Raw genomic sequence first — 26,470 nt, forward strand, 5'->3', positions numbered from 1 at the left:
ATCTGGATCAATATTCTAACTCTGAGCAATTATCCTGCAAGTCCTGCCAGGTGATTGGAATAAATAGGATGCCTATCACTTGGAGGTTTCCTTTTTGGGAAAGTAAGACCAAGAAAGCTAACCAAAGCCAAGCACCATGCACCCAAACCCTCACAAGCATTACTATAGCCACCAGTTATCTGGTTGTGTCACAAGACATCTTTTTCTCTCCATTGTTAGAGGAGGACTCAATTCCACAGTTTCACCTTAGCATTTGGCTTGTGATAAGGAGTCCATGCAACCCCCGAGACACATTTTTGTCCCAAACTCAATTCCAAGCTTTGGGTCAAAGTCCTAGGAAGGAAAACTGGATCTGAGGGATCCAGAGACAAATGACAACAGAGGTTAAAAGGCACAGTGCAGGTGAGCGTGGCTCATTCCTGCCAATTAAGCCAACCCAAGCTTCCTGTTTCATGGATAAATCTATGTCATAAATGAGGTCTAGGGAACTCCAAGGCTACTGACAGTAGGAGATAGAGGGATAGGTGAGAGCAGATAATTCCTATTCTCTAGGCCTTCCCTGCTTCATGGGTGCAAGCCCCTTTGGCACTCATGGTGGCACCTGCCAAGGTCACCAGGACTTGGGGATGCAATGATGGAAGAGGGAAAGAGGACGTTCTTATGTACTCCGAGTATCTGCTAGGAAGAGAAGGGAACCAGGGGCACCTGCTCCCCTCTTTCCAGATGGGTAGCCATTCATCTGCAGTCTGTACCCCTTTCAAATGTACCCTGAACCCCTGGGACTCCTTTAAAAGGTGTCTTCTTTTTTCCTTTCTTTTCCTCTGTCCTCTCTTCACTGATAGGTAATTGTGTCTCCGTACTATGGGACGATTCCCTCAGGTGCATCCTGCGAACTGGAAAGAGTTAATTTCCCAAACCGTAAACTGTTTGGTTTAGGATTAGGCTCAGGGGAAGGGCACTCAGAAGCCCAACATGCTAGCAAAAGGGTCCAGTTTTTGCCAGTCGGGCTTTTGGCCTCCCTCTCCCTGTGCAAACTGGTAAAAGGTCTCAGAATTTTTGAGCTGTCCTTACCCCTCCCTTTGTTTCCTTTTTTTTTTTTTTTTGCCCAGGCTGGAGTGCAGTGGCATGGTCTCGGCTCACTGCAACCTCTGCCTCCCGGGTTCAAGTGATTCTCCTGCCTCAGCCTCCCGAGTAGCTGGGATTACAGGCACACACCACCACGCCCAGCTAATTTTTGCATTTTTAGTAGAGACGGGGTTTTCACCACGTTGGCCAGGCTGGTCTCAAACTCCTGACCTCAGGTGATCCACCCACCTCGGCCTCCCAAAGTGCTGGGATTACAGGCATGAGCCACCGCGCCCGGCCTGTTTTGTTTCGCTACATGTTTTCCAATGACCCTGTTTGTCTGTTCTTGCCTTCAGGCCTTCCGACTCCAAACAGTCATGCAACCAGAGCCTCTGATGATGACCTCTTCTGCTGGGAAGCCTTAGACAGGCATTTGAGGGAGCTCTGACTGCCATTTCCCAAAAACAATGCCCCCTGTCAGCAGGAAGCTGTTAAGATCGGTCTTCATCCTTATCCTTCATCTAAGGGCAGTTAGGTGAACGTCTTTAGAGGGGAAATGAGAGAGCCAGGTGGGAGGGGGTCCCTGCAGAAACTCCAGCCGGCCTGCACAGTGAGGTGGAGCCTCAGGAAGTTCATGATGTTTGCAGCAGGGAGGAGCCTTGCCCCCTCTTTCCTGTGTGAAACCTGGTACTCAAGCCGTGCCCAGGAAGCGCTCTGGCAGGGACTCCAGCCTAGCGAGACTCCGTTTCCCCCTTTTCTTCCTTTTCACCCAATAAAACCCTGTCTCACTCACCATTCAAATTGTCTGTGAGCCTGAATTTTCATGGCTGAACTAAGGAAAAGTCCTGCAACGTTATCACCCCAAGTTTTTCCTGACGTGTTCTATATAAACTGAATCTTGGGTCTCATGACCCTTCCCTAAGGCTTTACTCAGAGTCTGACTTGGTATTAGGAGCCCAGAAATGTTCATCTTGGTCCTCTTGGGAATGAAGACCCATCCTCTGGGTTCGGTGGCCCAACATGCAGCCTGCACTGATTTGCCTCCCGGGGTCCCCCACCTGGGACTCTCACTGCACCAGGTTTGGGCCCCACTCCTCCTCTGAGGAACGCGTTGGCAACCCCATCCTCAAACCCAAGCACTGCCTTCCCACCTCCTCGAGCCCTTTGTCCCCTGCACATCCTCATGTGTCCCTTCCTGTGACTGCCACTGGCAAGCATGAGCCTCTCCCAGGGCCTAGGGTGTAGGGTGTAGGGAGTTGTGGGGAGCAGATGCCTTCGTGTTTGTCACAGCCCTTTCCTTCTGGGGTTGAGGAGAACTCTGTCGGTAGGGAACACTTATTCACCCCCCAGCAGAAAGGCAGTGGCTGGCTCAACGCACGTCACCCTTCTTGAGGTTAAGAGACTTGGTGCTGGTAGAAGAGAGGGAATGTTAGTGCATGCAAAGGGTTTCCTTCCTTCACCTGGCGGTGCTGGAAGGAGAGCTAACTCTATCTCCCATTGTGCCTTCTCGTGAGCCCCTCTGAAGCCGAATGACTGCGGAAGAATCCTCCAGCCAGGAGCATTCCGGTTTAATCTGAGCACATTGAGTATTTGGACAATGCAAATGATCACAAAATGCTCCCTAGAGTGTCTGGGGAACTCTGAGAGTGCCTTGGGTCATTGTACTGCCTTGGGCTTTAGATCCTGGTCTTAGCAGCGACTGAAGTCAACCTTAGGCACAGATGCCATTTCTGGGGCCTTGGAGAGGCCATTGCAGTAGAGCTTCAAGTCTCACCAAAGGTTGTGCTTTGAAGATGATTCACTCTTTTGGACAACAGCAGCATCGAGGCCATTGAGACTGCAGCCTCTCCCCAGGTAAGTGGACCCTAAGGGTGCTGGGCTGGCCTGAGAAAATGGCAGGGGGTGGGGCGGGGCCCTTCCCTTGGGTGTGAGTGACAGGAATGACACCTGGACACTCGTTGTCAGAGCACTCGCCCCCCCATGGCACCCAGCACTGAATGCAATGCCGCAGATGCGGTTTCATTCCAGACCCCAGCCTGCAGCTCCTGGTGCATCTGAAACCAGATGGCCTGTGTTGTCAGCCCCAGCAGGCCATGATGAACACTGAGCCACCTGTTGAGTAACTCCCCAGGGATGAAGGAAAGCACGGAGCTTTCTTCATGCCAAACACAACGCTTTCATTGAACGCTATTAGATTTCATTGTGTTACATTGCCTCTGCCCGTCAGGAGATTTTGGGATTCTGATTTATTCATCTAATACACTTATTTCTCCTTATCCACAAATTGGTAAGTTCTGTAGGTCTTCATCCCATTATGAGTGAAGGCATTGGCTGGGTTGTGGATGCAATTCTCTCCCAGGTGCACCTGTCCTTCGTTATAACTGAACAGGTAGTTATACATTCTCCTAACCACTCTCACCCAGACTCTCATTTATTCAGAAGTCTTTGTCAAATATGTATGTTGCCCACATTTCCCTCATCAACCGGTCTAACAATTAAGAGCAGGAAATGAGCTGCATCTGTACACTTATTCTTGGTAAACCCAATCTGGGGCCTGATGCTTGATTTAGCACGCAAATTCCTGGTTGCAAAGGGATCAGATTATCAAAGATGAGACTGTTTGAAGAGTAACTTGCACAAGCCTTTCGGAAGAAGGGGAATTCGGGAAAAAGGTCTGAAAGAACACAAGACCTGCCTTGGGGAGGACAGCCTTCATAACGCAAAGCAAACCAATAGCAAAGGCTGCAGAGGTGGGATGAAGGCGTGTTGTCCCCAGATCTGTCCGATTCGGAACACGGGAGGACACAGGGATTTGATAAACTACCAGAAAGGTCACAGGAATGTTTATTACAACATAGAAAAGAGGGAAAGGAAGAAAAAGGTTTCCAAAGTCGTATTTCCAAGGATTTAAAAAAACACAAACTTGGAATGCCAAAGAGATGTCATGCTTTATATATTTATAATAGGAAGGTGTGTGTATGTATAAATATGTACATGGAGATATGTACACAGGTTTTGACTATCATATATGGTGTTTTTCATTGCATGTACAGCAATGCTGCTTGAGTGAAGGGTTTTAAAGCTGGCAGAAGGCTGGAGAATCTGGAACCCTGCTTGGCCCCTAGAGGGCGCAGTGGAGACCCCTGAGCAGCTCCCAGGGAAGGTCTGTGGGGCTAGGTCCTGAGGGTGCAGGGGAAAGTTGAGCTGCAGGCGGGCTTGGGCCCCAGGCTGCAGGGTTCCAGACAGGGCAAGTCTGGAAGCGTCCCTAGGTCCCCGACATTAGACGTTTTCTTCCAAGAAGGGTTCCAGTCATTGGAATAGGCTGGAAATACCCTCATGGCTGGACTGGGGTGGGGTAGGCTCCCAGCGGGTCAGGGTAGAAGTGAGACAAGAAAACTCCAGGAGCTCAGAGTCTTCTCTAAGAACAGTGAAAACGCACAGCAATTAATTTCACAGAAAGAAGAGAGACCCAAACAAAGCCAATCACGGTGTCAAAACACTGCAAATCACAACACAACACTCATTTGTATGTAAATTAAGTTGATACACACAGAACCAGTTATTTTGTTTTTTTATATGTTGTTTTTAAAAAAACGACACCACACACAACAGCAGGGAACTTAGCCGATGAAAAGGGCTGGCCACAGGTTCTCATGGGTGCCCAGGCCTTCCGGGGTGACGGTGCCCATGAGGAGCCTGATACAACCACCATCACTTTGTCCCTTGCTTGAAACATCCAATCTAGTGCTAACCCAGAAAACAGTGAATGGAACCTCCCTCCCCCTTCTTTCCTCCCTGGTTCCTGTGCTGGGGCAGGTGGGTGGGAACACTGCCCCTCTCCTCTGTTCAGGTCCACCTTCCCCTTCCCACAGGAGGCCAACCTGGGGTCGTGGGGAATGGGCACAGCCAAGTTTGGTGCTGAGCCCACTCACCCTAGGAGTGCATGGGAGGAAGAGATCCACAGGTCAGGGTCCTGGAGACAGGAAACAGCGTGTGCGTGTGGTCTGGGCAGGGGTCAGGGGTGTGGTGAAGGCAAAAAGTGCTGCCAACCAGCGCCCATCCCGGAAGAGGGGGTGTGGGCTCCTTTGGATATAAGTCCCAATCCTGAGGCTCCAGGCAGACCCCAGCCTGCTTCCCCCAGCAGTCAAAGGTGCTGGGAATGTGTGTGAATGTATGCCTCTGTCCATGTGGGGGTGCAATGCAATGGGGATGGACTGTGGCATCCACACCTGCCTGGATGGTTGGCATTTTGGCAAATTCAGGCAGAGAGGGAGAAGGGTTGGGGGCCGAGGTTCCCCGCTAAATGCAAATCCAGATGACTTACACTGGAGACTCAGGACACACACACGGTGGACACTACAGGGCACCTTTCTGCCCTCTGTGGTAGCATCAGGAGGGGAGAGTGGAATTGGGGGCCAGTGTTTCTGTTCAGCTAGAATCTTGCCAGCCTCAGCGAGAAGGCGAGGCCTGGGTAGGAGAGGACAGCCCTTGCCCAGATGGGGCTGGCCCTCCAAGCCCTTGGCTCTGACAGAAATGGGGAAACGATGGCTGCCTGAGCCCTTCTTTGTTCCTAACCTATAGATGGGTAAACTGAGGCGAGAGGCAGTTGGAGAGATGCCAGCAGTCATAATAGCACTCAGGCCAGAACTCACTCCTGGGCCACAAGGGGACATTTGGGGTCACTCTGGTTGGGATTCTTCCTTTCTCTGCATGGCCTGGGATTTAGGGCCAGTGCATGACTGTCTGAGCGTGACCATCTCCATGCCCCCATGATCCCGTGAACATCCAGCTCTAAGAATCTTGCGGGAAGAAAACTGATGAAAAACACAAGCCCATGAGCCTCACACCCATCTGCTCAGGCTGAGCTTTTTTGTGATTATTTTAAAGATCCAAGCCAGTCAGAAGGACCACAGTCATCTCCCCTGACTAGGCTGGCATCTCATCCCTAAACCCAGTGCACAGAGGTCTCTGGAGGCAGAAGGGGCAGTCCTGTCCTGGAGGAGTACGTCCCCACACCTGCCTCTGCTCACCTTGCAGCTTCACCTGTGGAGGATGGGACAGCAGGATTGTGGAGGTGAGGGCATCCTTTCCAAGCACAGGACCACCAGGCCCACTTTAGCTCTCACTGAGCGCTTGCTGACGAATTAATGCAAAGCATAGAGATGTTCCCCTGGTGAGGACTGCCCGAGGCCACTACCTGAGTGCTCACTGAACCCTCTGGAGAGGAAACCCTGTATTTCTTCAGCCTGAGGCCCAGCTTCTTTCCTGGGAGGGTTGGCAGCAAAGGCCTCAGGCTGCACCCTAAGCCGGAGGCCTCCAGCCACATACAAGGTCATGGTCTCTGGGGAGCTTAGGTGCAGCTGGGGTGCGGGGGGTGGGGTGCACTTTAAAAGTGCTCTCCCACTTCCAATCCCTCCAGTAAAAACCCTCCAACAAAGCCAGCAAGAGGGAGGAATAACAGTAAACTCTGCTTTCAGCCACTATTGGGGAACTTCCATTTAAATGACACTGACCCCAAACATTTGTGCAATGCTCTGGGCTTTCTTTGCAAAATTCACTAACACCATAAGAAACAGCCAATGCAATTAAAACCTAAAGTGGGCGCAGGAGCCTAGAAGGGACTCTGAGGAGGCCAGGCTCTCCACCCTCAGGCCCAGGGGTTGGATCCTGGCAAAACTGAAGTGAATTCTCGGAATTGCAGGCCTTTGGGCAGGGAAGGGGTTAGCTAAAGAACAGGTTTCAGGGTTTTTGGCTTCAGGGGTGTTTTGTATTTTAAAGAGCCACACTGGTGCAGAAGGACCAAGGCCCTCTTAGCTTCCCCTCCTCCTCAAGGACCTCGGGCCTTCGGAAAGCCTTTGACCCCGGTCCTGAGGTTTCAGCCCCGCTTTGCGCTGCCTTACACTTGGTGTTGGGGTCTGTGCCTGGCTTTTCTTTTTGAGAGCTGGGCCCCTTTGCCCTCCTGGGGAAAAGTTAACCATGCGGCTTTTTTTTCTTTCTGCAGTTCCTTTTTGCAGCATCCTCCTTACTGCTCCCGAGCCCTGGGCGTCCTGCATGAGGCGGAGTTTATCTCACACCTCTGAGATGCCTGTGCCAGCATGGCTGGAGCCTCGGGCTGGGAGAGTGGGCACTTGGTCCTCCGCATTAGGATGGGGAAGCTCCTACTACCAGCTCTCTCTCTGCCACCATTCCCCGACACCCGCAGGAAGGGGCACCCTTCTGGGCCTGCCTAAAGGAGGGAGCATGGGTGTGAGGGCTGCCCAGGCAGGTGGGAGTATGGAGCCTTGTGGGGCAGGGTGGAGACCTTCCCAGGAGGTTTTGCCCAACTCCCTCTGAGTGATGACAGGTCTCAGGAGGGGGCCGCCCCCACAGATGGGAGGGAGAAGCTTATTTTCCTGGCTTGGGGTAGGGGCGGCTGCTGAGGGGATGGAGAAGAGATGGTAATTTACGTCGCATGTTTAGTGACACAATCCAGATGCAGGTGGGATTATGTCACTAAACATGTGACATAATCACCCTATTACTCCTGAGGGACAAGACCCCTCCACAGGACTGCTCTGGGCTGCCTGCAATTCTGCTCCTTCTTCTGGGAGTGCTGTAACGAGTGTGTGGATGGCACAGGCTGTGAGGGCGGCCCAACCTGGCCACTTGCCCGTCCTGCCACATAGGAGCCGAGTGTTTTGGGGCACACGGCTTACTCTCTCCTGGAGCTTCTGCTCTGACATGTGAAACTCACAAAGGCATCTCCCCTCCCAGAAGCTAAAATGCCCTGCACCGTGCCTGGGTGAGGCTGCTCTTGGGGCTGGATGTGTGGGTCTGGGGCAACTGAGGGTGGGAACCATGCTGCCTGCCCCTTCCTTACCATAGCAGGGCCAGCAGCGTGGCCGGCTGGAGTGGGCGCTGGCAGCAGAGCTCTGCAGCCCCAGCATTAGGCGTGGGCCGGGGGCTGGGACCACAGCCAGGAGCCATCAGAATCCTGCCACTCCCATGGGGATCTGGCCTTCTCAGCCTGAGGTCCTTGGTTCTAAAACTGACTCAGAGCTTAACATCCAAATCAACAGTCTCCACCATCCGCAGGACACACCCAGGCTACCCACAGCTCACTCTGGCTTTAGGTTCCCACTCTGACCCAAGGGAATGGCCACCCTGATCCCCGTGTCACAGTTGGGTACTGGGAGCATCTCATTGCCTCTGATGTTCTCTGCAAGCCTGTGATTCCTGCCCTAAACACCCACAGCCAGGGAGCGTCCTATTGAATTCCAACGGACAAAAGGCCCCAACCTGGAATGTGCCCTGCAGCTTCTGAACCAGCAGCCTTGTCTGCACTATCCAGGCAAAGCCCAACTTTGTCACCAAAGGACTGTGTGTCAACCAAGCACTTGCTGGCATGAGAACCCTAATTTTCAGCTGGCTGGTGCTTGAGAAGTTAACTCTGGCCCCGGTCTGAGTGGCCAGCTGGAACTACTTGGAGTAAATCAGCCACTGTCCCTTACCTACTGAAGATGATCATGCTGGAGACCACAGTCTAATTTAGAGGGGCGGGGGCGCTATTCTGAACTGGTCCCGCCCACGTGGCAACCCTCACAGCTTCATTCAGGAGACAGGCAGGGGCCTCTTGGCTTCTCCTACACATCAGTTACGTGGAAAGGGGCCTCCTCCTGAGGCTGATGTGTTCCCAGGTTTAGAGACACAGCCCTCAGGGGACAGGAGGATCTGGGGGCACAATGGCCCTCCACGCACACAAACAAACCCTTGTATTAAGCCGTCCCACACGGGACCCAGGGTGACACCTGCCACTCAAGAAAGTCCCACCTGCGTCTGGATTGTGTCACTAAACATGCGACATAAATTGCTATCTCTTCTTCACCCCCTCAGCAGCCGCCCCCAGCCCAAGCCGGGAAAATAAGCTGCTCCTTCCCATGTGTGGGGGCGGCCCCTCCTGAGACCTGTCATCACTCAGGGGGTGTCGGGCAAACTCTGGGGGCGGTGTGGGGTGAAGGGCTGTGGGCTGGTGGACATGGGAGGGGGCGGCTTCCTGCAGCTGAAGCTATTTTATCTGAGTAGAGGGGCGGCTCCGTTCTGACACAGCTTCCTCAAGAGCAGCGAGCACCAGCCTGGAGGATGCCCGCTGCACACAGCAGAAGGTTCTAGCTTTTTAGAGAAAACCAAATCTGATCCCACACCTTGAAGACACAGAGGCTTCCAAACAGGAGAGAAGAAGGCAAAGGCCTGGGTTGGGGTCTGTAAGAAGAGAGGACAGGACACGACAGACACTGCCAGGTGTTCAAAAACAGCAGCCCAGCCCCAGGTGGCAATGGAAGACGAATAGTAGCTAAGGGATCCATGCTGAGGGGTGGGTGGCAGGGCCCGCTCCTCAGGCAGGACTATGATTAGAAAGCCCAGTGGATGGGTTAGGTGGGCTGAAACCCCCAGAATGGTGGCCACTGCTTCCCAAGCACTTTGATCTAGCAAAATCCCTTCTCCCGCCCTCAGGGAGTTCTGACAGAGTCTCTGATAGACAAACAAGCCCTTCAAAGAGGGACATGCCCAATGGCACTGTGTCAAGTGGAGTCAGAAGCTTGACTTTGGGCCAGCTCCACCTGTTAGCATTTCCTATGTTAGAATGAAAAGGAAAGGAAAGGGAACAGATACGTAAGTGTCCATCCTCTTAGTATGATTTCTCTTGATTGATACTTGATCCACAGTAGTCTGGACAACTTCTGCTAGATTCTCCCCACTCCCGGCCCCATTAGGGATCTAGCCCTGTCCCAATCACTTACAGAGGGGCTCCTTAAAGAGGCCTGTGGTCCCTTGGCAACCGAAGGAGTCCCTGTGTAATGCCGACAATTTCACCCTCCTAACACATCTGTTTGCAGATCCAGGTCCACAACCCCATACAATTGTTCTTGCAATTCTGAAACCCCAAAAGCTCTCAAATGGTAAGTTTTTCCCTAAGTTACTTAGTGGCAAAATTAGACTGAACTGAGGTGAGGCTATTTACAGTTTGTATAGATCCCAATTGATGGGACTAGTCACATGTTTCTCCGCAGAAATATTCACGTGCCTGATGGTAGGCGGGATGTTCCACACTCTGCCGGGAAGTTAGAAAGCGTACAATAAATGGATCGCATTGTCTTTCTCAAATCTAACATTTCTCAATTGAGAGACACATCTGGCCCCAATGACTTCAGAAAAAGGAATGTGGGCCAGAAATGCTTTTAAGTATTGGGCGAAAGACTGCTAGTCTGCCCGCTCCTGCTTCGGTCTAATAATTTTGTATATAAACATCTGGCAGTTCTGGCAGTTTCACCCCAGGGAAGGAGCCACTCCTCTCCTTCCCAGGAAAACACAGGTCACGACACACCCAGCCCTTAGATTTCAGCTGCGAGGAGGCAGGGGTGCGGTCAGGGAGGCAGGCCCAGGAGACGCCTGTGGGACTGGTCTCAGGCCGGCTCTGGGCACAGTGGGCCTTTCCACACTAGAGTGGAGCCTGGCCATCCTTACCCCCACCCTGGTGCTGCCCCCAGGAGACCACACGGTAAACACTCAGATTTGAGGGCACCAGATTTTGAGGCGGGTGGGGTCCCAGAGGACGGGTCTACCACGGTCCTGTCCCCTTGGTGAGCCCCTGCTCACCCAGACAGGGCCTGGTGTGGCCCGGCCCAGCTGCTGTGGCGTGCCCTTGCAGTGGGCAGTGGGTACAGCAAGGCCGGTTGGAGCCTGCTGGAGCATCCCAGCCTCTCTGTGGGCGTTCTCATCTCCACCCCGCTCTCTGATGCTCTGGTGCCTGCGCCCACAGTGCTTTCCGGAGCGGGAGGGGCTGGCAGGCCTCACAACCTGCTGAGAAAAGCAGATGCGTTTTCAAAATAAATAATATTTTTAAAAATACCCCCTTTCCACCCCCAGTCCAGAAAATGGCAGAAGAGAACATGTAAAGGTCCTTGTGCCCAAAGCTGCCTGGTGCAGCCCTCACAGGGCCCCCCTGGATCTCCCCAGCGGCTCCCGTGGGCTCACAGCTGCTGTGGGATGCCCTGCTCCTTGTAGCCTGTGAGGAAGAAGCAAAGGAGAGATGGTTAGACACCTGCTTCCTTCAGGATTTCTCCAGGAGGTGCCCCTAGCCCAGAATGCACACAGGAGGCCTTGTTTATACTAAGGTATAAATGACTGCTACCATTAGAGCACAGCTTTTCCCAAGGGCTTTGACTTTCTAATGAGAAACAAAATAATCAGGAAGTGTGGAGTACTGGGTCTACTGGGAATGTTTGTCGGGCTGGCATTTGGGGTGGGAGTTAAAAGGCTAACGACGTGCTCCTGAACCCACATCTGGAAGCCACTCATAGACTGGTCTGGTGTGATTTCCCAATGCAGAGCCTTGGGAGCAGGTGCCAGGCAGGCTTCCCTGAGGGTTAAGAATCTGCTATGGGTGGATGGAGAGGAGGAAGAAAGGAGAAAGATGGCATACAGAGGGGAGCAGCTATCCCTGTACGCTTCCAACCTGCTGGACCATTACAGCAGGAAAAGGCGCCTGAAGGCTAAACCTTTAAAATATTGATCATGAGTCCTTAGGGAAAAAGTGAGCTCTGTGGATAGTAAGGAATTGTTACTGCTTTATTTAGGTGTGAAAGGGTATTGTGTTTGTTTTTTTAAGAAGATACCCTTTGGGAGGCCGAGGCGGGCAGATCACTATGTCAGGAGATCGAGACCATCCTGGCTAACATGGTGAAACCCCACCTTACTAAAAATACAACAAATTAGCCGGGCATGGTGGCACGTGCCTGTAGTCCCAGCTACTCGGGAGGCTGAGGCAGGAGAATCACTTGAACCCAGGAGGTGGAGGTTGCAGTGAGCCGAGATCGCGCCACTGTACTCCGGCCTGGGAGACACAGCAAGACTCTGTCTCAAAAGATTTAAAAAAAAAAAAAAAAAAGATACCTACTGAAATATTCCCAGCTGCTATTACATGAGCAGAATTTGCTGAGTGGTTATTCCTGTTAGCCAGTGAACTTAGTCTGAAGAGGAGCTTCAGTGTATTGAGCTGCTTTTTCTCTTCATTTTGCAGAGTATTTCTCAATTTTGGGTGCTAATAAACCCATGCTGTGGTAGGGAAGATGTAGGGAATGACAGAGGAAAAGAGGCTGGCCATGAATTGCTAGTGGTTGAGGCTGGTGTGGGCATTAGGGCCTCATTTTACTAGGGGCTCTACTTTTCTCTATGTTTAATCATTTTCCAAATCAAAAGTTAAAGCTAAACATAAAAGCCCATTGACCCACTGGGAGAGTGGGTGGGGTGTTTGTGTGTAGGACTGGGGTCTCAGGGGAGGGGAGGGCCCCAAGCAGCAGCACGAGGCCTGCACGTCCATCCGCAGACTCACCTTGGGAAACTGCAGCGGCACAGAGTGGGAGGCAGCAGGAGGAAGAGAGAGAGAAGAGAAAACACAGCCTGAAAACAGAGCCATAGGGAACGCTCCGCACAGGAAACAAAGCGGATCCATGGTGAGGCCCGGGAGATGGGACAGGGGCCATGCCAGCAGTTTCTCAGATGCCAATCCCCAGGCAGGGAGTGCTCAGTGCTCACGGTGACAGCCACAGTGACCAGCAGTCTGCCCACCAGGTGTGTGGGCATAGCTAGGGGCACAGTGAGGGGCTCTCACACTGCCAGTGAGCTCTGTCCACTGCCTCCCCAGCCCTCCATATCCTGGCCATGCCCACACTGCTGCCTTCATTCTTTATTCTTGTCTTCTTTTGAGACAGAATCTTGCTCTGTTGCCCAGCTGGAGTATAGTGGCATGATCATGTCTCACTGCAGCCTCAAACTCCTGGTCTCAAGTGATCCTCCTGCCTCAGTCTCCCAACATGCTGAGATATAGGCATGAGCCACAGCACCCAGCCCTTTTTTTTTTTTCATCCTCAGCTCATGTCTTTCTCCAGATAAATTCCAGATGGACATGAGTGGCAGCTCCTGGACAGCTAGAGCTTTGACTACAGCAATCTAAAGATGCCAATGTGTCCTATCCTGGTCCCACACTGGCTCTGTCTGAGCTATGTGCTTAGCTGTTTCTATGGAGAGGAGCCACATATATAAAAATATTTTGGGGAAGACCCAGGCCAGAGGGTGGCAAACAGGTTTTATCTTTCAGACCTCTTGGATCAATTAGTAGTGACTGCCTGAAGCCCTGTGCTGAGAACATGTGAGATTGGTCAGCAGAAAGTGTCATGATTGATTAGCGATGTCTGCCATGGGCATGGCAGTAGAAAGAGCCCACCATAAAGCTACCAAGTATTTACTGACAGGGTGTTGTTGATTGTTATTTGTTGTTATTCATATAAATCAAGCAACATGCTTGCAAGTTCCTGATCTTAGCTCCCACTTTCATCTAGATTTCTCTGACTCCCCTTTTAGGAGTTTTTCATGATGGTGTATTTGCTGATGACACCCCAGGCAATGCCATGTGAAAAACCAAGGTGTATTGTTACAACTGAAAAGTTTCCTCCATTTTTATAGCAAGGGGCTGGAGTGACACCGGAAAGAAGAGTCCCTTATCCAACTGTCTTCTAGGATAGGAAAGTCCATTGTACTTATTCCCTTCAAAGGATTCATTCTCGGACACACAAGTTCCATGGTTGCTGGGAGTAATCCCACCTGCAGCACCATCTTATGAGTGGCAACTATTCACCCTTTGGGGGTGGGATTAGTTGTGGGAAAAAAAATGCAAAGGCTTCCCTTGCTGAGATGGGTGAATGAGTCTGGGAGTCAGGCAGTGGGCAAGAATGAGGTGTGACTGGTTTTTGTATGCAGCCCTCAAGTCTATACCCCTGATATGGTTTGGCTGTGTCCCCACCCAAATCTCATCTTGAATTGTAACTTCCACGATTCCCATGTGTTGTTGGAGGAACTGGGTGGGAGATGATTGAATTATGGGGATGGGTCTTTCCTGTGCTGTTCTTGTGATAGTGAATGAGTCTCACAAGATCTGATGGTTTTAAAAATGGGAGTCTCCTGGCACAAACTCTCTTTGCCTGCTGCCATCCACATAAGATGTGACTTGCTCCTCCTTGCCTTCTGCCATGATTGTGAGGCTTCCCCAGCCATGTGGAACTATAAGTGCATTAAACCTCTTTTTTTTCCCAGTCTTGGGTATGTCTTTATCAGCAGTGTCAAAATGGACTAATACACCCCTAAAAGCATTCTCAAAAGTTTGATGCAAAGACAGCAGCCCTGGAAACAGTGTGCAGACAACAAAGGGGCTGACACTGACCCCCAGTGAAGGCTGCATGGCAAAGGTGGGGGCTGCAGCTTCTTGCACTTGCTTATCCTGCAGCCCAGTTAGCGCCCCACACCAGCCACAGCAGAGGAGTTTCTGGCCAAGTCAGCAGCCTGGGGCAATGGAAAGTGAGGAAGTGACTGGATCCCCATCTGCACTTCTAGGGCCTCAATGCCTCCTCTAGGGCATGATGAAGGGAGCTCTTTAAGTTATCTCTAAGGTTCCAACCTCTTGGTTCCTGGGTACTAAGGAGATCAAAGACAAGTGTACCAGAAAGCTCTAGAGATCAGATGAGGCATCAACATACATTATTGAGACCTACCCTGTGACACAGTCATGTTCTGCTTTAATGCAGAGGTTCCTTACTCAGGTCCCCAGTGCCTGGCCAGATGCTCAGTTTGAGAGAAGATGAGCCAGTAAGAGGGGCTTATCTTGCACAAATTGGGCAGCCTTCAACCTTCCAAAGGCAGAAGCACCTCCCAGCTTCCAGTTGGGAACAGGGTCAGGAGCCTGCAGACCACAGGCCCCTGGGGAAGCAGCAAATTTCCTCTGTAGAATTGTCGGGACCCAGTTTTAGGACTCACCCAAGGGCTGGCAGCACTTCCTTCCTATCAGTCATGTTCTTCATCTCTCTAGACAAATGAAAGTGGCCCCTGGACATGCCTGGAGGGTGAGATCCCATGAAGGAGATGCAAGGGCCTGCCTGCTGGGCTTACCTCACAATATTTCTCTGACAGGGCAACCCCTGCCCTGAGCACACCCCTCCCAGGAAGAAGGAGCAGCCTCCCTGCCACTTCCCAGCTCATTCCTCCCTGGGGCAGCTTGCCGCTCAGCCGCTGGTCCAGCCTGGAGTTCCCCTGCTCTGGCTGCCCCTGGTTGCCAGCATCTGGCTGGTTTGCTCTGATTCTGGGAGATCCTGGCAGTGCAGCTGACCCACTTCCTCCCCGATCTCTGCTGCTGGAGGAGCCACTTCTGGGCAGCCCATCTGACCACACTCCACTGCATCTCCCTCAGGCTCTGTGTCTACCTGCATCTTCTCTGGTCTGGTGGCCTAAATGGTCACTGACCCTTGTCCTGCCATTTATGTGTGCTCTTGGTCTTGGATATTCACAGGATCCTGAACTGAGGCTGAGTTGACTATAGATCATTCTACATAATTCTAGGGCCCCTGAACCCTGAGTTTCCCCTCCTGCCTCTGCCACCCTCACCAGGCTCAGCTTACCTCTGGCACTGAAGATCCCAGCTATGAATGGTTTTGGGGGGTATAGGACATAATGAGGGGCATGGGGTATGGAGTGAGGCCAAAGTGCCTGAGAGGTGAGGTCAATTATTGAGGAACTGTGTCCTCACAGGTAGATAGGCGTGGGAAAATACAAGGAACGTGGATGGTGGTATGGGAGACAAGTACAGCTGCTTAAAATGGGTGGAGTCTGTTTTAAGATTTTGCTAGGTTATTTTAGAAAGGGTAACTGAGTTGTCTTTGGTAAACTTGATTTTGTAACTTTAAACCCTTTCACAAAACCATTCTGTGTCTGAATCAAGTTTGTATTAAATGATGGAACTCTGCCTGCCATGAACTCATAATTCCCTGCAGGTGTTGGGCCAGGCCTGGTGGGGAGGGTCCCTTGTGCCAAGCAGCCCGGGGAGTTGTGAAGAGGGCACAGGCAAGCCCTCTCCAGAGCCCATCCTTAGTGGGTGAGCAGGACCTCAGCCAGCCATGAAGGCCTCCCAAGTCCTTCCTGTCCCTGGTCACTCTCCCACCCCCAGGAGGCGCAGCACCAGCAGCTACTCACTGGCAAGGATGACCATGTCCATGCCCCAGAAGATGCTCATGATCCAGCCCACCATGACGATGGCCGTGAGGATTTGGATGAGGGCTGCTGCAATGTTCAGCCAGAAGACGCAGCACACATGCCTGTCCGGGAGGTCGGTGCGGGCCCCGCACAGCACAGTGAAGGCCGAGACGAATGTCCCTGTGAGAGGCCAGAGGGGACAGCCTTCTGAGGGTGCTGGGAGACAAAGGAGTCTGTGTGCTCATTGCTGGCCTGGGGCCCAGCTGTCCACCCTCCGAGAGCTCAGAGAAGAGCCACCTATGTCTGGCACCCTATCCTCTGAGTGACACCACTGCCCAGACCCTGGTCCACCTCTCGTCTCCATACTGGAGAGGTCCATGGGCCATCTGGAGCAGGTATGGCACGGGGCTGCCAGGGGCCCCATACAGTCTTGGAACCTTTCGGGGAGACAAGGAAATCACATGACAAGCAGTCCTTTCTGGGAAGGAGCAACAGGGAAGCCACTTGCAAGGACAGCAGGCAGTTGGAAAGGGCAACTTTATGTGGCAAAGATTCCAAGGGCCAAAGAGTTCTGAGGTGGGAGCTGGTGTGTCTGAGTTAACAGAGAAGCAACCTCAGAGGTAAATTCAGGAGAGGTGAAGGGCCAGGAAATGACCACCTGGCACACATGCTGATCACTGAGGGACAGGAGCCAAGAGCCTAGGTGCCTGCACAGTGTAGAGGGTGCAGACTAGGACAGGTTTCCCAGAGCCCCTCCCTGATGGGGTTCCCCTAGACACCGTGACCTGTAAGGGGAGGGACAGTGAGCCTAAGCTCTGTTGAGCATCCACAAGGTGTCAAGCAACGTGGTGGGTGCAGTCATATTTTTCACCTTGTCTAAGACTCAGCCCCTATGGGTAATATCACTACTTTTACTGAGTTAGGCCCCTTTCCTACATGGGCTCTGAGCCCTCCTGATGACAACCGTGAAGAGAATTAGCATTCTCTGTGTCTGTCATAGTTCCCTATGGTGTCAGTAACAAGTTACCTAAACCTCATGGTTAAAAGCCACACAAATTTATTTTTTTATAGTTCTGGAGGTTAGAAGAGTCTGCAATGGGTCCTCAGGGATGAGTCCTTCTGGAGGCTCCAGGGGAAAATCTACTTCCTTGCCTTTTCCAGCTTCTAGAGGCCACCTACATTCCTTGGCTTGTGGACCCTTCCTCCATCATCACCACTAGCAGCGTAGCACCTTCTCCCTGACCTCTGCTTCTGTCTTTATATCTTCTCACTGCCTCCCTGTGGTAAGGACCCTTGTGATAGCATTCAGAACCCACTTGGGTAATCCAGGATACTCTCCCCATCCATTTAATTTAATCACATCTGCAAAATGCGTTTTACTACATCAGGTAGCATATTCACAGGTTTGGGGATATGGATGTGGACACCTTTAGAGGCCACCGTTTGGCTTACTACACTCTTACACACACAGAGAGTGATTCGGTGTGATGGTTAATTTTAGATGTCAACTTGACAGGATTGAGGGGTTCCTAGACGGCTGGTGGGGCACTATTTCTGAGTGTGTCTGTCAGACTGTTTCCAGAGGGGACTGATGTGTGAGCCAGTGGACCAAGAGAGGAAGACTTGCTCTCAGTGTGGGTGGGCGCCATCCAATCAGCCGGGGGCCCAGCAGAAACAAACAGGTAGAGGAAGGGGAATGTCCTCTCTGCTTCCTTTCCTCCTTCCAGAGTGAGACGCTTTTTCTTCTCCTGCCTTTAGATATCACACTGCAGGTTCTTCAGCTTTTGAACTTTGGAACTTACCCCAGAGGCCTCCTGGGGGCCTCTCAGGACTGACTGGGGGCTGCACTGTTGGCTTCCCTGGTTCTGAGGTTTCAGACTTGGATTGAGCCATGCTGCCCGCTTGAGCCAGCTACTAGCTTCTCTGGCTTTGCAGCTCGCAGTCAACCTATTGTGGGACTTCTCCACCTCTGTGATCACGTGAGCCAACTTCCCCTCATAAACACCCTTCCAGGGCTGGGTGCAGTGGCTCATGCCTGTAATCCCAGCACTTTGGGAGGCTGAGGTGGGCAGATCACCTGAGGTTAGGAATTTGAGACCAGCCTGGCCAACATGGTGAAATCCCATCTCCACTAAAAAATACAAAAAAAGCTGGGTATGGTGGTGGGCACCTGTAATCCCAGCTTCTCAGGAGGCTGAGGCAGGAGAATTGCTTGAACCCAGGAGGCAGAGGTTGCAGTGAGCCAAGATGGTGCCATTGCACTCCAGCTTGGCCAGCTTGGGCAACAAGAGTGAAACTCCGTCTCAAAAAAAAAAAAAAAAAACCCTTCCATATATCCTACTTGTTCTGTCTCTCTGGAGAGCCCTAACTAATACCTCTCAGGAACTAAGCATCTTGTCCAAGGTCACAATCACAGGCAGGCATTGAACCCACCAGAGTCAGATGCCAATGCCACGCCCCACTGCACTGCCTGCCAGGTGTAGATGACCTGTTAAAAGCAGGCCCAGACCAGAAAGCAGGGCATTTGGGAAATTGGCCAAATGACTGGTGACCATTTTCACATTCCTCACGTTCCATTCTGTCAGTTCCTGCTCTTTGAGGCTGCCTTGCTTTTTATTTTGCCTCCCACTCTGAACTGAGTCCACGTGCTGAATTCTGAAACTGACCCTGCCTCGTTTTCCTCCTCCTCATCTTAACCACTGCCACCAACGTGACGTCCCAGGCTGCATCTCATTGGTTTCAGGCCCTTCCCTGCCCAACTCGCTGGCTCCTACAGTTTCCAGGTCTCGCCTTTGCTCTCGCCCACACCTTTGTGCTTCAGATCCAAGGCTGAAGCCTGAGTCCATGTGCTGATTTCTGAAACTAACACTGCCTCGTTTTCCTTCTCCTCACCATAACCACTGCCACCGATGTGAGGTCCCAGGTGGCATCTCATTCACCTTCATCCCTTGAGCCCCTTGCACAGTGCCTTATACACAGTAGGTGGCCTGTGGGCATTCAAAGAAGTACACCAAACCTCAAGTGTCTCCTCTGACCACCTGTCTCATCACCTGTGGCATTGTTAAAAATGTGGGGTCTCACCTGAGATGTATGGAATGTCTAAAGGATGATCCGGCATCTGCATTTCTCAACAAGCTTCCCCCCTGCCCTCCAAGGAATGATAAGGCTCACTACAGTGTGAAAACCACGGATTCAAGATCAGGCAACTCGCTAACTACCCTACTATGTCCCTGGCACAGAGCCCCAGAGGCCCTGTGGGAGATCCAGAGAAGCAAAGCTGTTCTTCTACTCGCAAGGGATGGACAGCCAGCTAGGGGCACAGAGTGTTGCCAGGAGCCTCCTTTCGGGGGGATGAGGTTGGGGTGCAACTCTGGAGTCTCTGTAGAGACTCATTCAGGAACCTAACTGGACCCCTGTCCTCAAGAACTCACAGTGTACTGGGCAAACTCATCACCCCACTTGACAGAGGAGAAGGAGGCTGAGGGCTCCTGTAAGGGTAAAAGTGATGAAGCTGGGACTTCAGCTCCAGCCTCTTCCTGCTGGGAGGAGAAGGGAGAGGATGGTGCAGGGGGCAGGGTGGTGACAAGGGGAAGGTGATGGGGATGAAGAGGGAGGACTGACTCTGGCCATTTGTGGAAGGCTTTGAATGCCTGAGTAAGAGTTTGCCCCCAGCCTGCAGGAAATGGAGCTCTCACAGAGAGTTTTGAGCAGGAGAGAAATGCAATGGAAGCAGGGACTTAAGAAAATTAATTTGTCAGCAGGGTGGATTTTTTTTTTTTTTTTTTTTTTTTTTTTTGAGATGGAGTCTCACTCTGTCCCCCAGGCTGGGGTGCAGTGGCACGATCTCAGCTCACTGCAACCTCCACCTCCCAGGTTCAAGTGATTCTCCTGCTTCAGTCTCCTGAGTAGCTGGAACGACAAGCATGCACTACCATGCCCGGCTAATTTTTGTATTTTCAGTTGAGATGGGGTTTCCCCATGTTGGCCAGGCTGGTCTCAAACTCCTGACCTCAAGTGATCCGCTCGCCTCTGCCTCCCAAAGTGCAGGGATTATAGGCATGAGCCACCGCGCCCAGGTGGCAGGGTGGATTTAAAGTGTCTGAGATGGGAAAGATGAACTGGGATGAGAAGTCAGCAGCTGAGGAATGGAGGAGATGTGGGCTCAGCACTTGGTAGTGGACACAGGAAGATGTGGAGGACTCAGGGACTATTAGGAAGTGTGTGCCACCATCCTGTGCTTCTGCCAGTGCATCGTGCATGTGAGACAGGAGATGCACACAAGTGCACCTATTACAAAAGAGAATGCTGCAGAAGTGGAAAGATGGTTGAAGATGAACAAGAATATGTGTGGAAAATGTGAGGTGAAAATAACATAGGTGCCATTTGCTGCAAACTTATAGTTTGCTAAGCACTGTGCAACTCTCTCTCTACCTACATTACCTCTTATTCTTAAAACCACTGGAGGTAGTTATTATTATCCCCATTTTACAGATACAGAAACTGAGGCTCAGATAGGCTAAACGACTTGCCCTCACAGCAGAACCCAGACTTAAAGTCAATCTGTCTAGTTAAGAAGGCTGAGTTCTTTTCAGTCTAGGGTGTTGCATCCTTACATTAAAAAATACGGAAAGAAGCCGGGCGTGATGGCCCACGCCTGTAATCACAGCACTCTAGGAGGCCAAGGCAGGCGCATCAACTGAGGTCAGGAGTTCGAGACCAGCCTGGTCAGCATGATGAAACACTGTCTCTACCAAAAATACAAAAATTAGCTGGGCTTTATGGTGCACGCCTGCAGTCCCAGCTACTCAGGAGGCTGAGACAGAAGAATCGCTTGAAGCCAGGAGGCAGAGGTTGCAGTGAGCCAAGAATGCTCCACTGCACTCCAGCCTGGGTGACAGAGTGAGACTCCATCTCAAAAAAAAAAATTATTAATAATAAGCAAGAACCTTCATCCTTAATGGTTTTCAAATATCCTTGAACCTACTCCTTCCCCTCCCTATGTCTTTATGGAAGACCCTGAATTGGATGGTGTTCTGATCTCTGGGCTACAGTGTCCTGACTCAGTGGGAGCTGAGACCCAGTGACCCTCTCTTTGTGGCTGTGGCCTCATCTCACTCTTTCAGCCTAGGAAATGGGAACAGTGGTCCGTGTTCTTTCGTGTTTTTATTAGACTGAACCATATGAAATTGGCATTTCTGCAGGTCAAGAACAGCTGAATAATAAAAGCCTAATGTGTATATGAAAGTTTTGAGCATAAGGAAACTTTGTCCTTGAACTCAGAGATTCTTAGAGTCAGAAGGTCATCAAGCCCATCTCTTGTCAAAAGATGAAATCTCATTGGAATTGCTAAAGTGATTAGAGGCCAGTGGGCTGAGTACCTGCCTATTCCCTGTGGAGCAGGGAAGGCCTGGTGAGCCCAGTGCTCTGCAGAAGAGCAGGGCTGTGCAAGCTGAATGATCCCTAGCAAAGGCTTTGGCTTATATGTTAGGAAAAGCTGGGCTGGCCCACACTTTATTTAAAGGAGGAGACAACCTTAGCATGTGTGTGGTGTCGGAGGGACTTTTGGTCTCTGCACCTTCTTTTACTCATGTTAACACACTCATGATAACTCTAAGCCATGTAAAAATATAACCTTATACACATACTGACTTCTACCATGCGCACGCATATTGTCCAGCTGTGTGACCTCAGATATCGCTAGGAAACTATGACAACAGGTCCCTTTTGCCATATAAGGTACCACACGCCATAAAAGGTAGAGATTAAGTGAATGGATTTATGATATAAAAACTGTTTTAATCTCTTCAGCAGTAAATTTTAAAAATGGTTTTAGCACATTTTCCTATGAAGAGGTGCTAATTGTTTTAAATGAGTCTTACCAGTTAAATAAAATGCTCTACCCAACAGCCATGTGTTGGTTCTAATTTATTCTATTGAGCGCCAGCCATATGCCAATGCCGAGTCCTGGGAATGGGAGTCCAGACAGGTGATGGGAACTTGCCACCCCAGCCCGGGAGCTCACACTCTGGCAAGGACACTGGGTCACACCAGGAACAGTGACGAAATCTGTTTGGCCATAGCAGGAAAGACTTCACAGGAGAGCAGGCGATGGAGCAGGGAGCTGGGAAGCTGATGGGGACTCATGGAGGAAAGGAGGAGGGGAAGAACATCTGCAGAAAGGCCAGCCTGGCTGTCCGGAGCTAAGCAGTGCATAGTCTGGAGCTCAGCGGTGCATAGACTGGACTCAGAGGAGGGAAGAGCATCTGGAGACAGGCTAACCTGGCCGTTCAGAGCCCAGTGGTGCACAGGCTGGACTCAGGGCATGTGTAGAGGAGTGATGAAAAATGAGGCTGGCTCAGACTTCTGTAAAAATTTCAGAAATTAAACAAATGAGGCTGGAGTGGGCAGGGGTCAGACTGGTGAGGGCCCTGAGGGCCTGGCTCTGGAATCCACCTTCCTCTTCCAGGCAACAGGCAGCCCTGGGAAGGGGTTAAACAGGGGACTATCGGGCCTAGTTTGAATTTGAGAACAAACACTTGACCCCTAAGGAAGGATGGGTCGGAAGCGGCGAGGTGGAAGGCAGGGAGAGGAGGCCCTCAGTGAGAAGGGAGGAGAGGGCAGTAGGAGAGACAGGACCTGCAGAGGACAGGGAGGCAGCATCCTTGATTAGTGACCTGCTGGATGTTGGGGTAGGAAGGAACAGGGGCACAGGATGGGTTTGGGGTTCTGGTTTTCCACACTACAGGGTTAGGATGGAGCCATTGACCAGGGTGGGAAACCCAGAGTGGGCCGTGCCCACCGACTGAAGAGAGCTGAGTCAGAAACAAGGACCCCAGAGGTGTCAATTTCAACTAGTGGTTGAAAGTGAATGAGGTCACCCCAGGAGGGCATGAAATTCAAAGACCCTGGGAGACACCAAGATTTTAGGGGTGAGCAAGGGAAAAGAAGACCACAAAGGGAACAGGGGAGGTCCAATCAGACTGGCTAGGAGAGGGCATCCCAGAAACAGGAGAGAACTATCTGGAGGAAGAGGTGCTGGGGCAGGTCACCTGCTTCAGCAAGGTTCAGTGAGAGGGGCCACGTGCAATCACAGACTCGCTTAGGCCAAGAGTGGCTCCACAGGGAGTCAGGAGACTGGCAGGGCTCAGAGCAGGAGGTCAGGGGGCTTGGAGAGAACGGAGATGTGGATTCCAGAGCGTGGGTGAGGACCACTTTTCCTTAAGTGGGAGAAACTTAAGGTTGTTTATCTGCTGAGAAGAAGCTGCCAGGAGGGAGCAGGGGACAGAGTGAAGACATAACCAGGTAGGGGATAAGTGGACATCAAGGTTCTTGGTAAAATGAGAAGGGGAACTATCCCCTGATGGTTTTCCAAAGCAGTATGTACATCAGATGTCTCAAACTGAGGTTCATATGCACATTCTAAGGCCCCAACTCTAGAGCACCACAGGCACAGGGATGGATCTAGGAATTGCTTGTTTAAAAAAAAAAAATAAACATTCCTCCAGCTGACACCAATTCCTCTGATGGGTGGAGGAATTAGCCTGGCAGATATAGAACGAGAAAATCATACAACTTCATCAGAAATGAGTCCACGATTCTGGTTTTTCACTCTGTCCAACGGCTTCGCCCACATGACTCAGGGCTGGAGCGGGAAGACGGTCCTCTGCAGCAAGGACAGGGAGGCTGAGGCGGGCCCTCGGCATGCTGTTCCTGGAGGTCCCAGTGAACACTAACTGGCACGAGGGAAAATGATGGTAATGGACTGTACTGTCAACCACCAAAATCAATGTGTTGTAAGATACCTGGGACTTAGGCACAGACATGTGGTTTGCACGTCATACCATGATCCTGGGAAAAAGGGCAGGCAGCAGAGGCTTGTCGAAGTCCTCCCACGGAGAGGTGCAGCAAAAACACAAGAAGAGCCAAGCTTTGCAAGCACAGCGCCCCCTGGCTGCCATCACTGTGGTCTCTGTGCTTGCAGCTTCCCCAAGGAGCTCAGGGCTCAGGCCCCAAGACAAGGCAGTGGGGAGAGAAAAGGGTCTCTCCACTTCCATCCTGGAAGCCCCAAAGAGATTCTCTGGGCCTGTCCTCAGGGGAGAGTTCCTGAAGCTTGGCTGTCAGGCATGAGAAGGCAAGCAGTCAGGAGTGGGCTGGTACAGTCTCCCATCAGGAGGGGGGCGGCTCTGCTCCCATAAGATAGAGCCTGGGAGCTGGAAGCATCCTTTGAGCTCTCACTAGGTTCAGTTTTTCACATGACTCACGTGGGAGCTTTGGGAGGTGCTGAGTTTGGAGAGAGGATCTTGAAGCGTCTTGGAACTTGGTGGAAAAAGGGCAGAGCTGTCTTCTGAAGCAGCTACTTCAGGGTAAAAACTGCCCCTGGGACCTAGGCCAGCAAGTCGTTTGATCCCAGTTGTCACCTCCAGCTGGCTCTGTAGTCATTGTGATGTGCTGCTCCTCAGTGGCTGTGACTTACACCTGGACACCCTTCCTCACTCCCGGGGTGGTGGTTGAGCGAGGCCTTTTTCAAGGCCTTACCCTGAATGTGAGCTTTGGGGGTCAGGAAGGAAAAGTACAGCTGATTTTGAAAGCAAAGAAACAGGTTCTTCACACCCTGAGAAACAGGACCCATTGCCAAGGGCTGCCTAGTTCAAGGCTAGAATAAGCTAAATGGAAGATTATGTTCAGGATCAAAATGAGAGATTGCTAAAAGCACACCTTCCTGGGTCCCGTCACCCTAAGATTCTGATTTAGGGGGTCTAATCATCTTTGCCTCATTGTGCAATTAATTCAACCAGAAAGAAAAGGAAAGAGAACTCACTACAAGTTCACAAATACTTCTGGACAAAAGTCCCAGGGACACAGAATCAGCGTAGCCTTGAACGTGAACGGGGCCTATATGGCCATGGCCTAAGTAAACCAGAGGAGGCTGCAGAAAGCAAGGCCAGAGTCCTGGGCCACTCAGATGGTCTTCGTGCCAACTCTTTTGGGTTCTGTTTTCTCAAGAAATGGAGCAGAAGATTTGGGATATCATGTGCTCATATGTGCTGAGGGAAGGCAATGTCATCCTTTCAGCTTGGTCACTCCAGAACAGAGCACAAGAAGGCCACACTAGGTGGGAGACGAAGGTGTCAACCAAAGGCCATATCGGTGCAGCGTTCAAGGCTGAGCAGGTCTGTGGAGGGGCTATGTCTTCCCCTGGAATTACACCAAGTCAATCACCCAGAAAGTATTTTGTAGACCCAGCACTGTCTGCAGCCTCATGTCCTGGCCAGCAAGGAATTTGCAAGGAGGACTCAGAACATAAAACCGATCTAGAATAGTGCAGGGTAAAACACAAACAGTTCCAGCATCCTCATCATCCTGACCCTCCACATACTTTTTCAGAAAGAATCTGCCAGTGCCCTTGATACCTCTATCCTGGAGCAGCAAAGGGTCCGTGAGTGGCTTTCAACATTAGAGAAAGCACAGACACCCTAGTGAGGTCACACCACCCACTGGAAAGCTGAATTTGCCAGCATTTCGTTGGGATCCCATCATTTCAGTGCAGTAACTAGGGGGTCTTTCCAGCTATCAGCAGTTTCCAGTGGCCAATAACCCACCTTTGATCAACTAGAGATGGGAGAGTAAATTTATTATGACTTAAATCTTTCTATGCATGAGTTTTATGGAAGAGAATGGGGAAAAGTGGACCCGTGACCTTCTGTCTTCCAGCAGAGAGAAGGTGTATGGCATCTTGAACCACTTCTCCCTTAGCCTCAGCTGCTCCCCCATATCCAGAGGCCCTCCATTCTCTCCCCAGTCAGAAAGTGCCAGCTTAGGACGAACCCTCTTCATTCCTCCCAGGGTCTCGGGTAAATGCTCAGGGGTCTTGGGCAAATGAGTTGGGATTGTGAGGTTGACGGGGTCAGGGGAACACAGTGGGGTACGAGTCTTCAGGCAGACAAGGGGTGTGCAGGTGAGACCCTGGTAAGTCACAGTCTTCAGGTGTATTGCAGCATCAGGTGGGCTGCAGCTGTTACTGTGTGCCTTTGATTTTCCAAGTGGCGTAAAGGAAAGAAGACAGGAGCCTTCCTGGATGCCACACGCCCATCCAGTGTCCTTCCTTCTGAGGACAGAAGGAAAATGAGACCAGCTCCCTCCTCCATCCCCCTCAGTCCCCTGACTGTGACATCAGTTCTCATCCTGCTGGGGGTGAGGGCGACTGGAGCTAATAATTAATTTTACTGGCTCCGGGCGTGCATCAGCTTCCTTGTGCTTATTAACAAACCTCCTCTGCCCTCTGCCTGCCCCCTCCTAAACCTCTGATGTGCTCCCAGCCTGGGCACTCTGTGGCAGGGCTGGGGAGCTGTGCTAC

The 26,470-nt window shown here is 51.5% G+C and overlaps 2 protein-coding genes across 2 annotated transcripts in view; both read right to left on the bottom strand.

Moving 5' to 3' along the window:
• Positions 1–26,470, bottom strand: part of COQ8A (coenzyme Q8A) — a 685,974-nt gene that overhangs the window by 366,472 nt on the left and 293,032 nt on the right. The window lies entirely within an intron of this gene.
• STUM (stum, mechanosensory transduction mediator homolog) overlaps positions 3,483–26,470 on the bottom strand; it is a 64,488-nt gene continuing 41,500 nt past the window's right edge. The window contains exons 2-3 of the mRNA XM_050759691.1: positions 16,117–16,296; positions 3,483–11,107 (exon numbers count right to left, since the gene is read on the bottom strand). Coding sequence (XP_050615648.1) covers positions 11,073–11,107; positions 16,117–16,296 — 215 coding nt within the window. The 3' untranslated portion in view covers positions 3,483–11,072. The remainder of the gene's footprint in view (positions 11,108–16,116; positions 16,297–26,470) is intronic.

Source organism: Macaca thibetana, chromosome 1, assembly GCF_024542745.1.
Source record: "Macaca thibetana thibetana isolate TM-01 chromosome 1, ASM2454274v1, whole genome shotgun sequence".
In the NCBI taxonomy this organism is placed as follows: Eukaryota; Metazoa; Chordata; class Mammalia; order Primates; family Cercopithecidae; genus Macaca; species Macaca thibetana.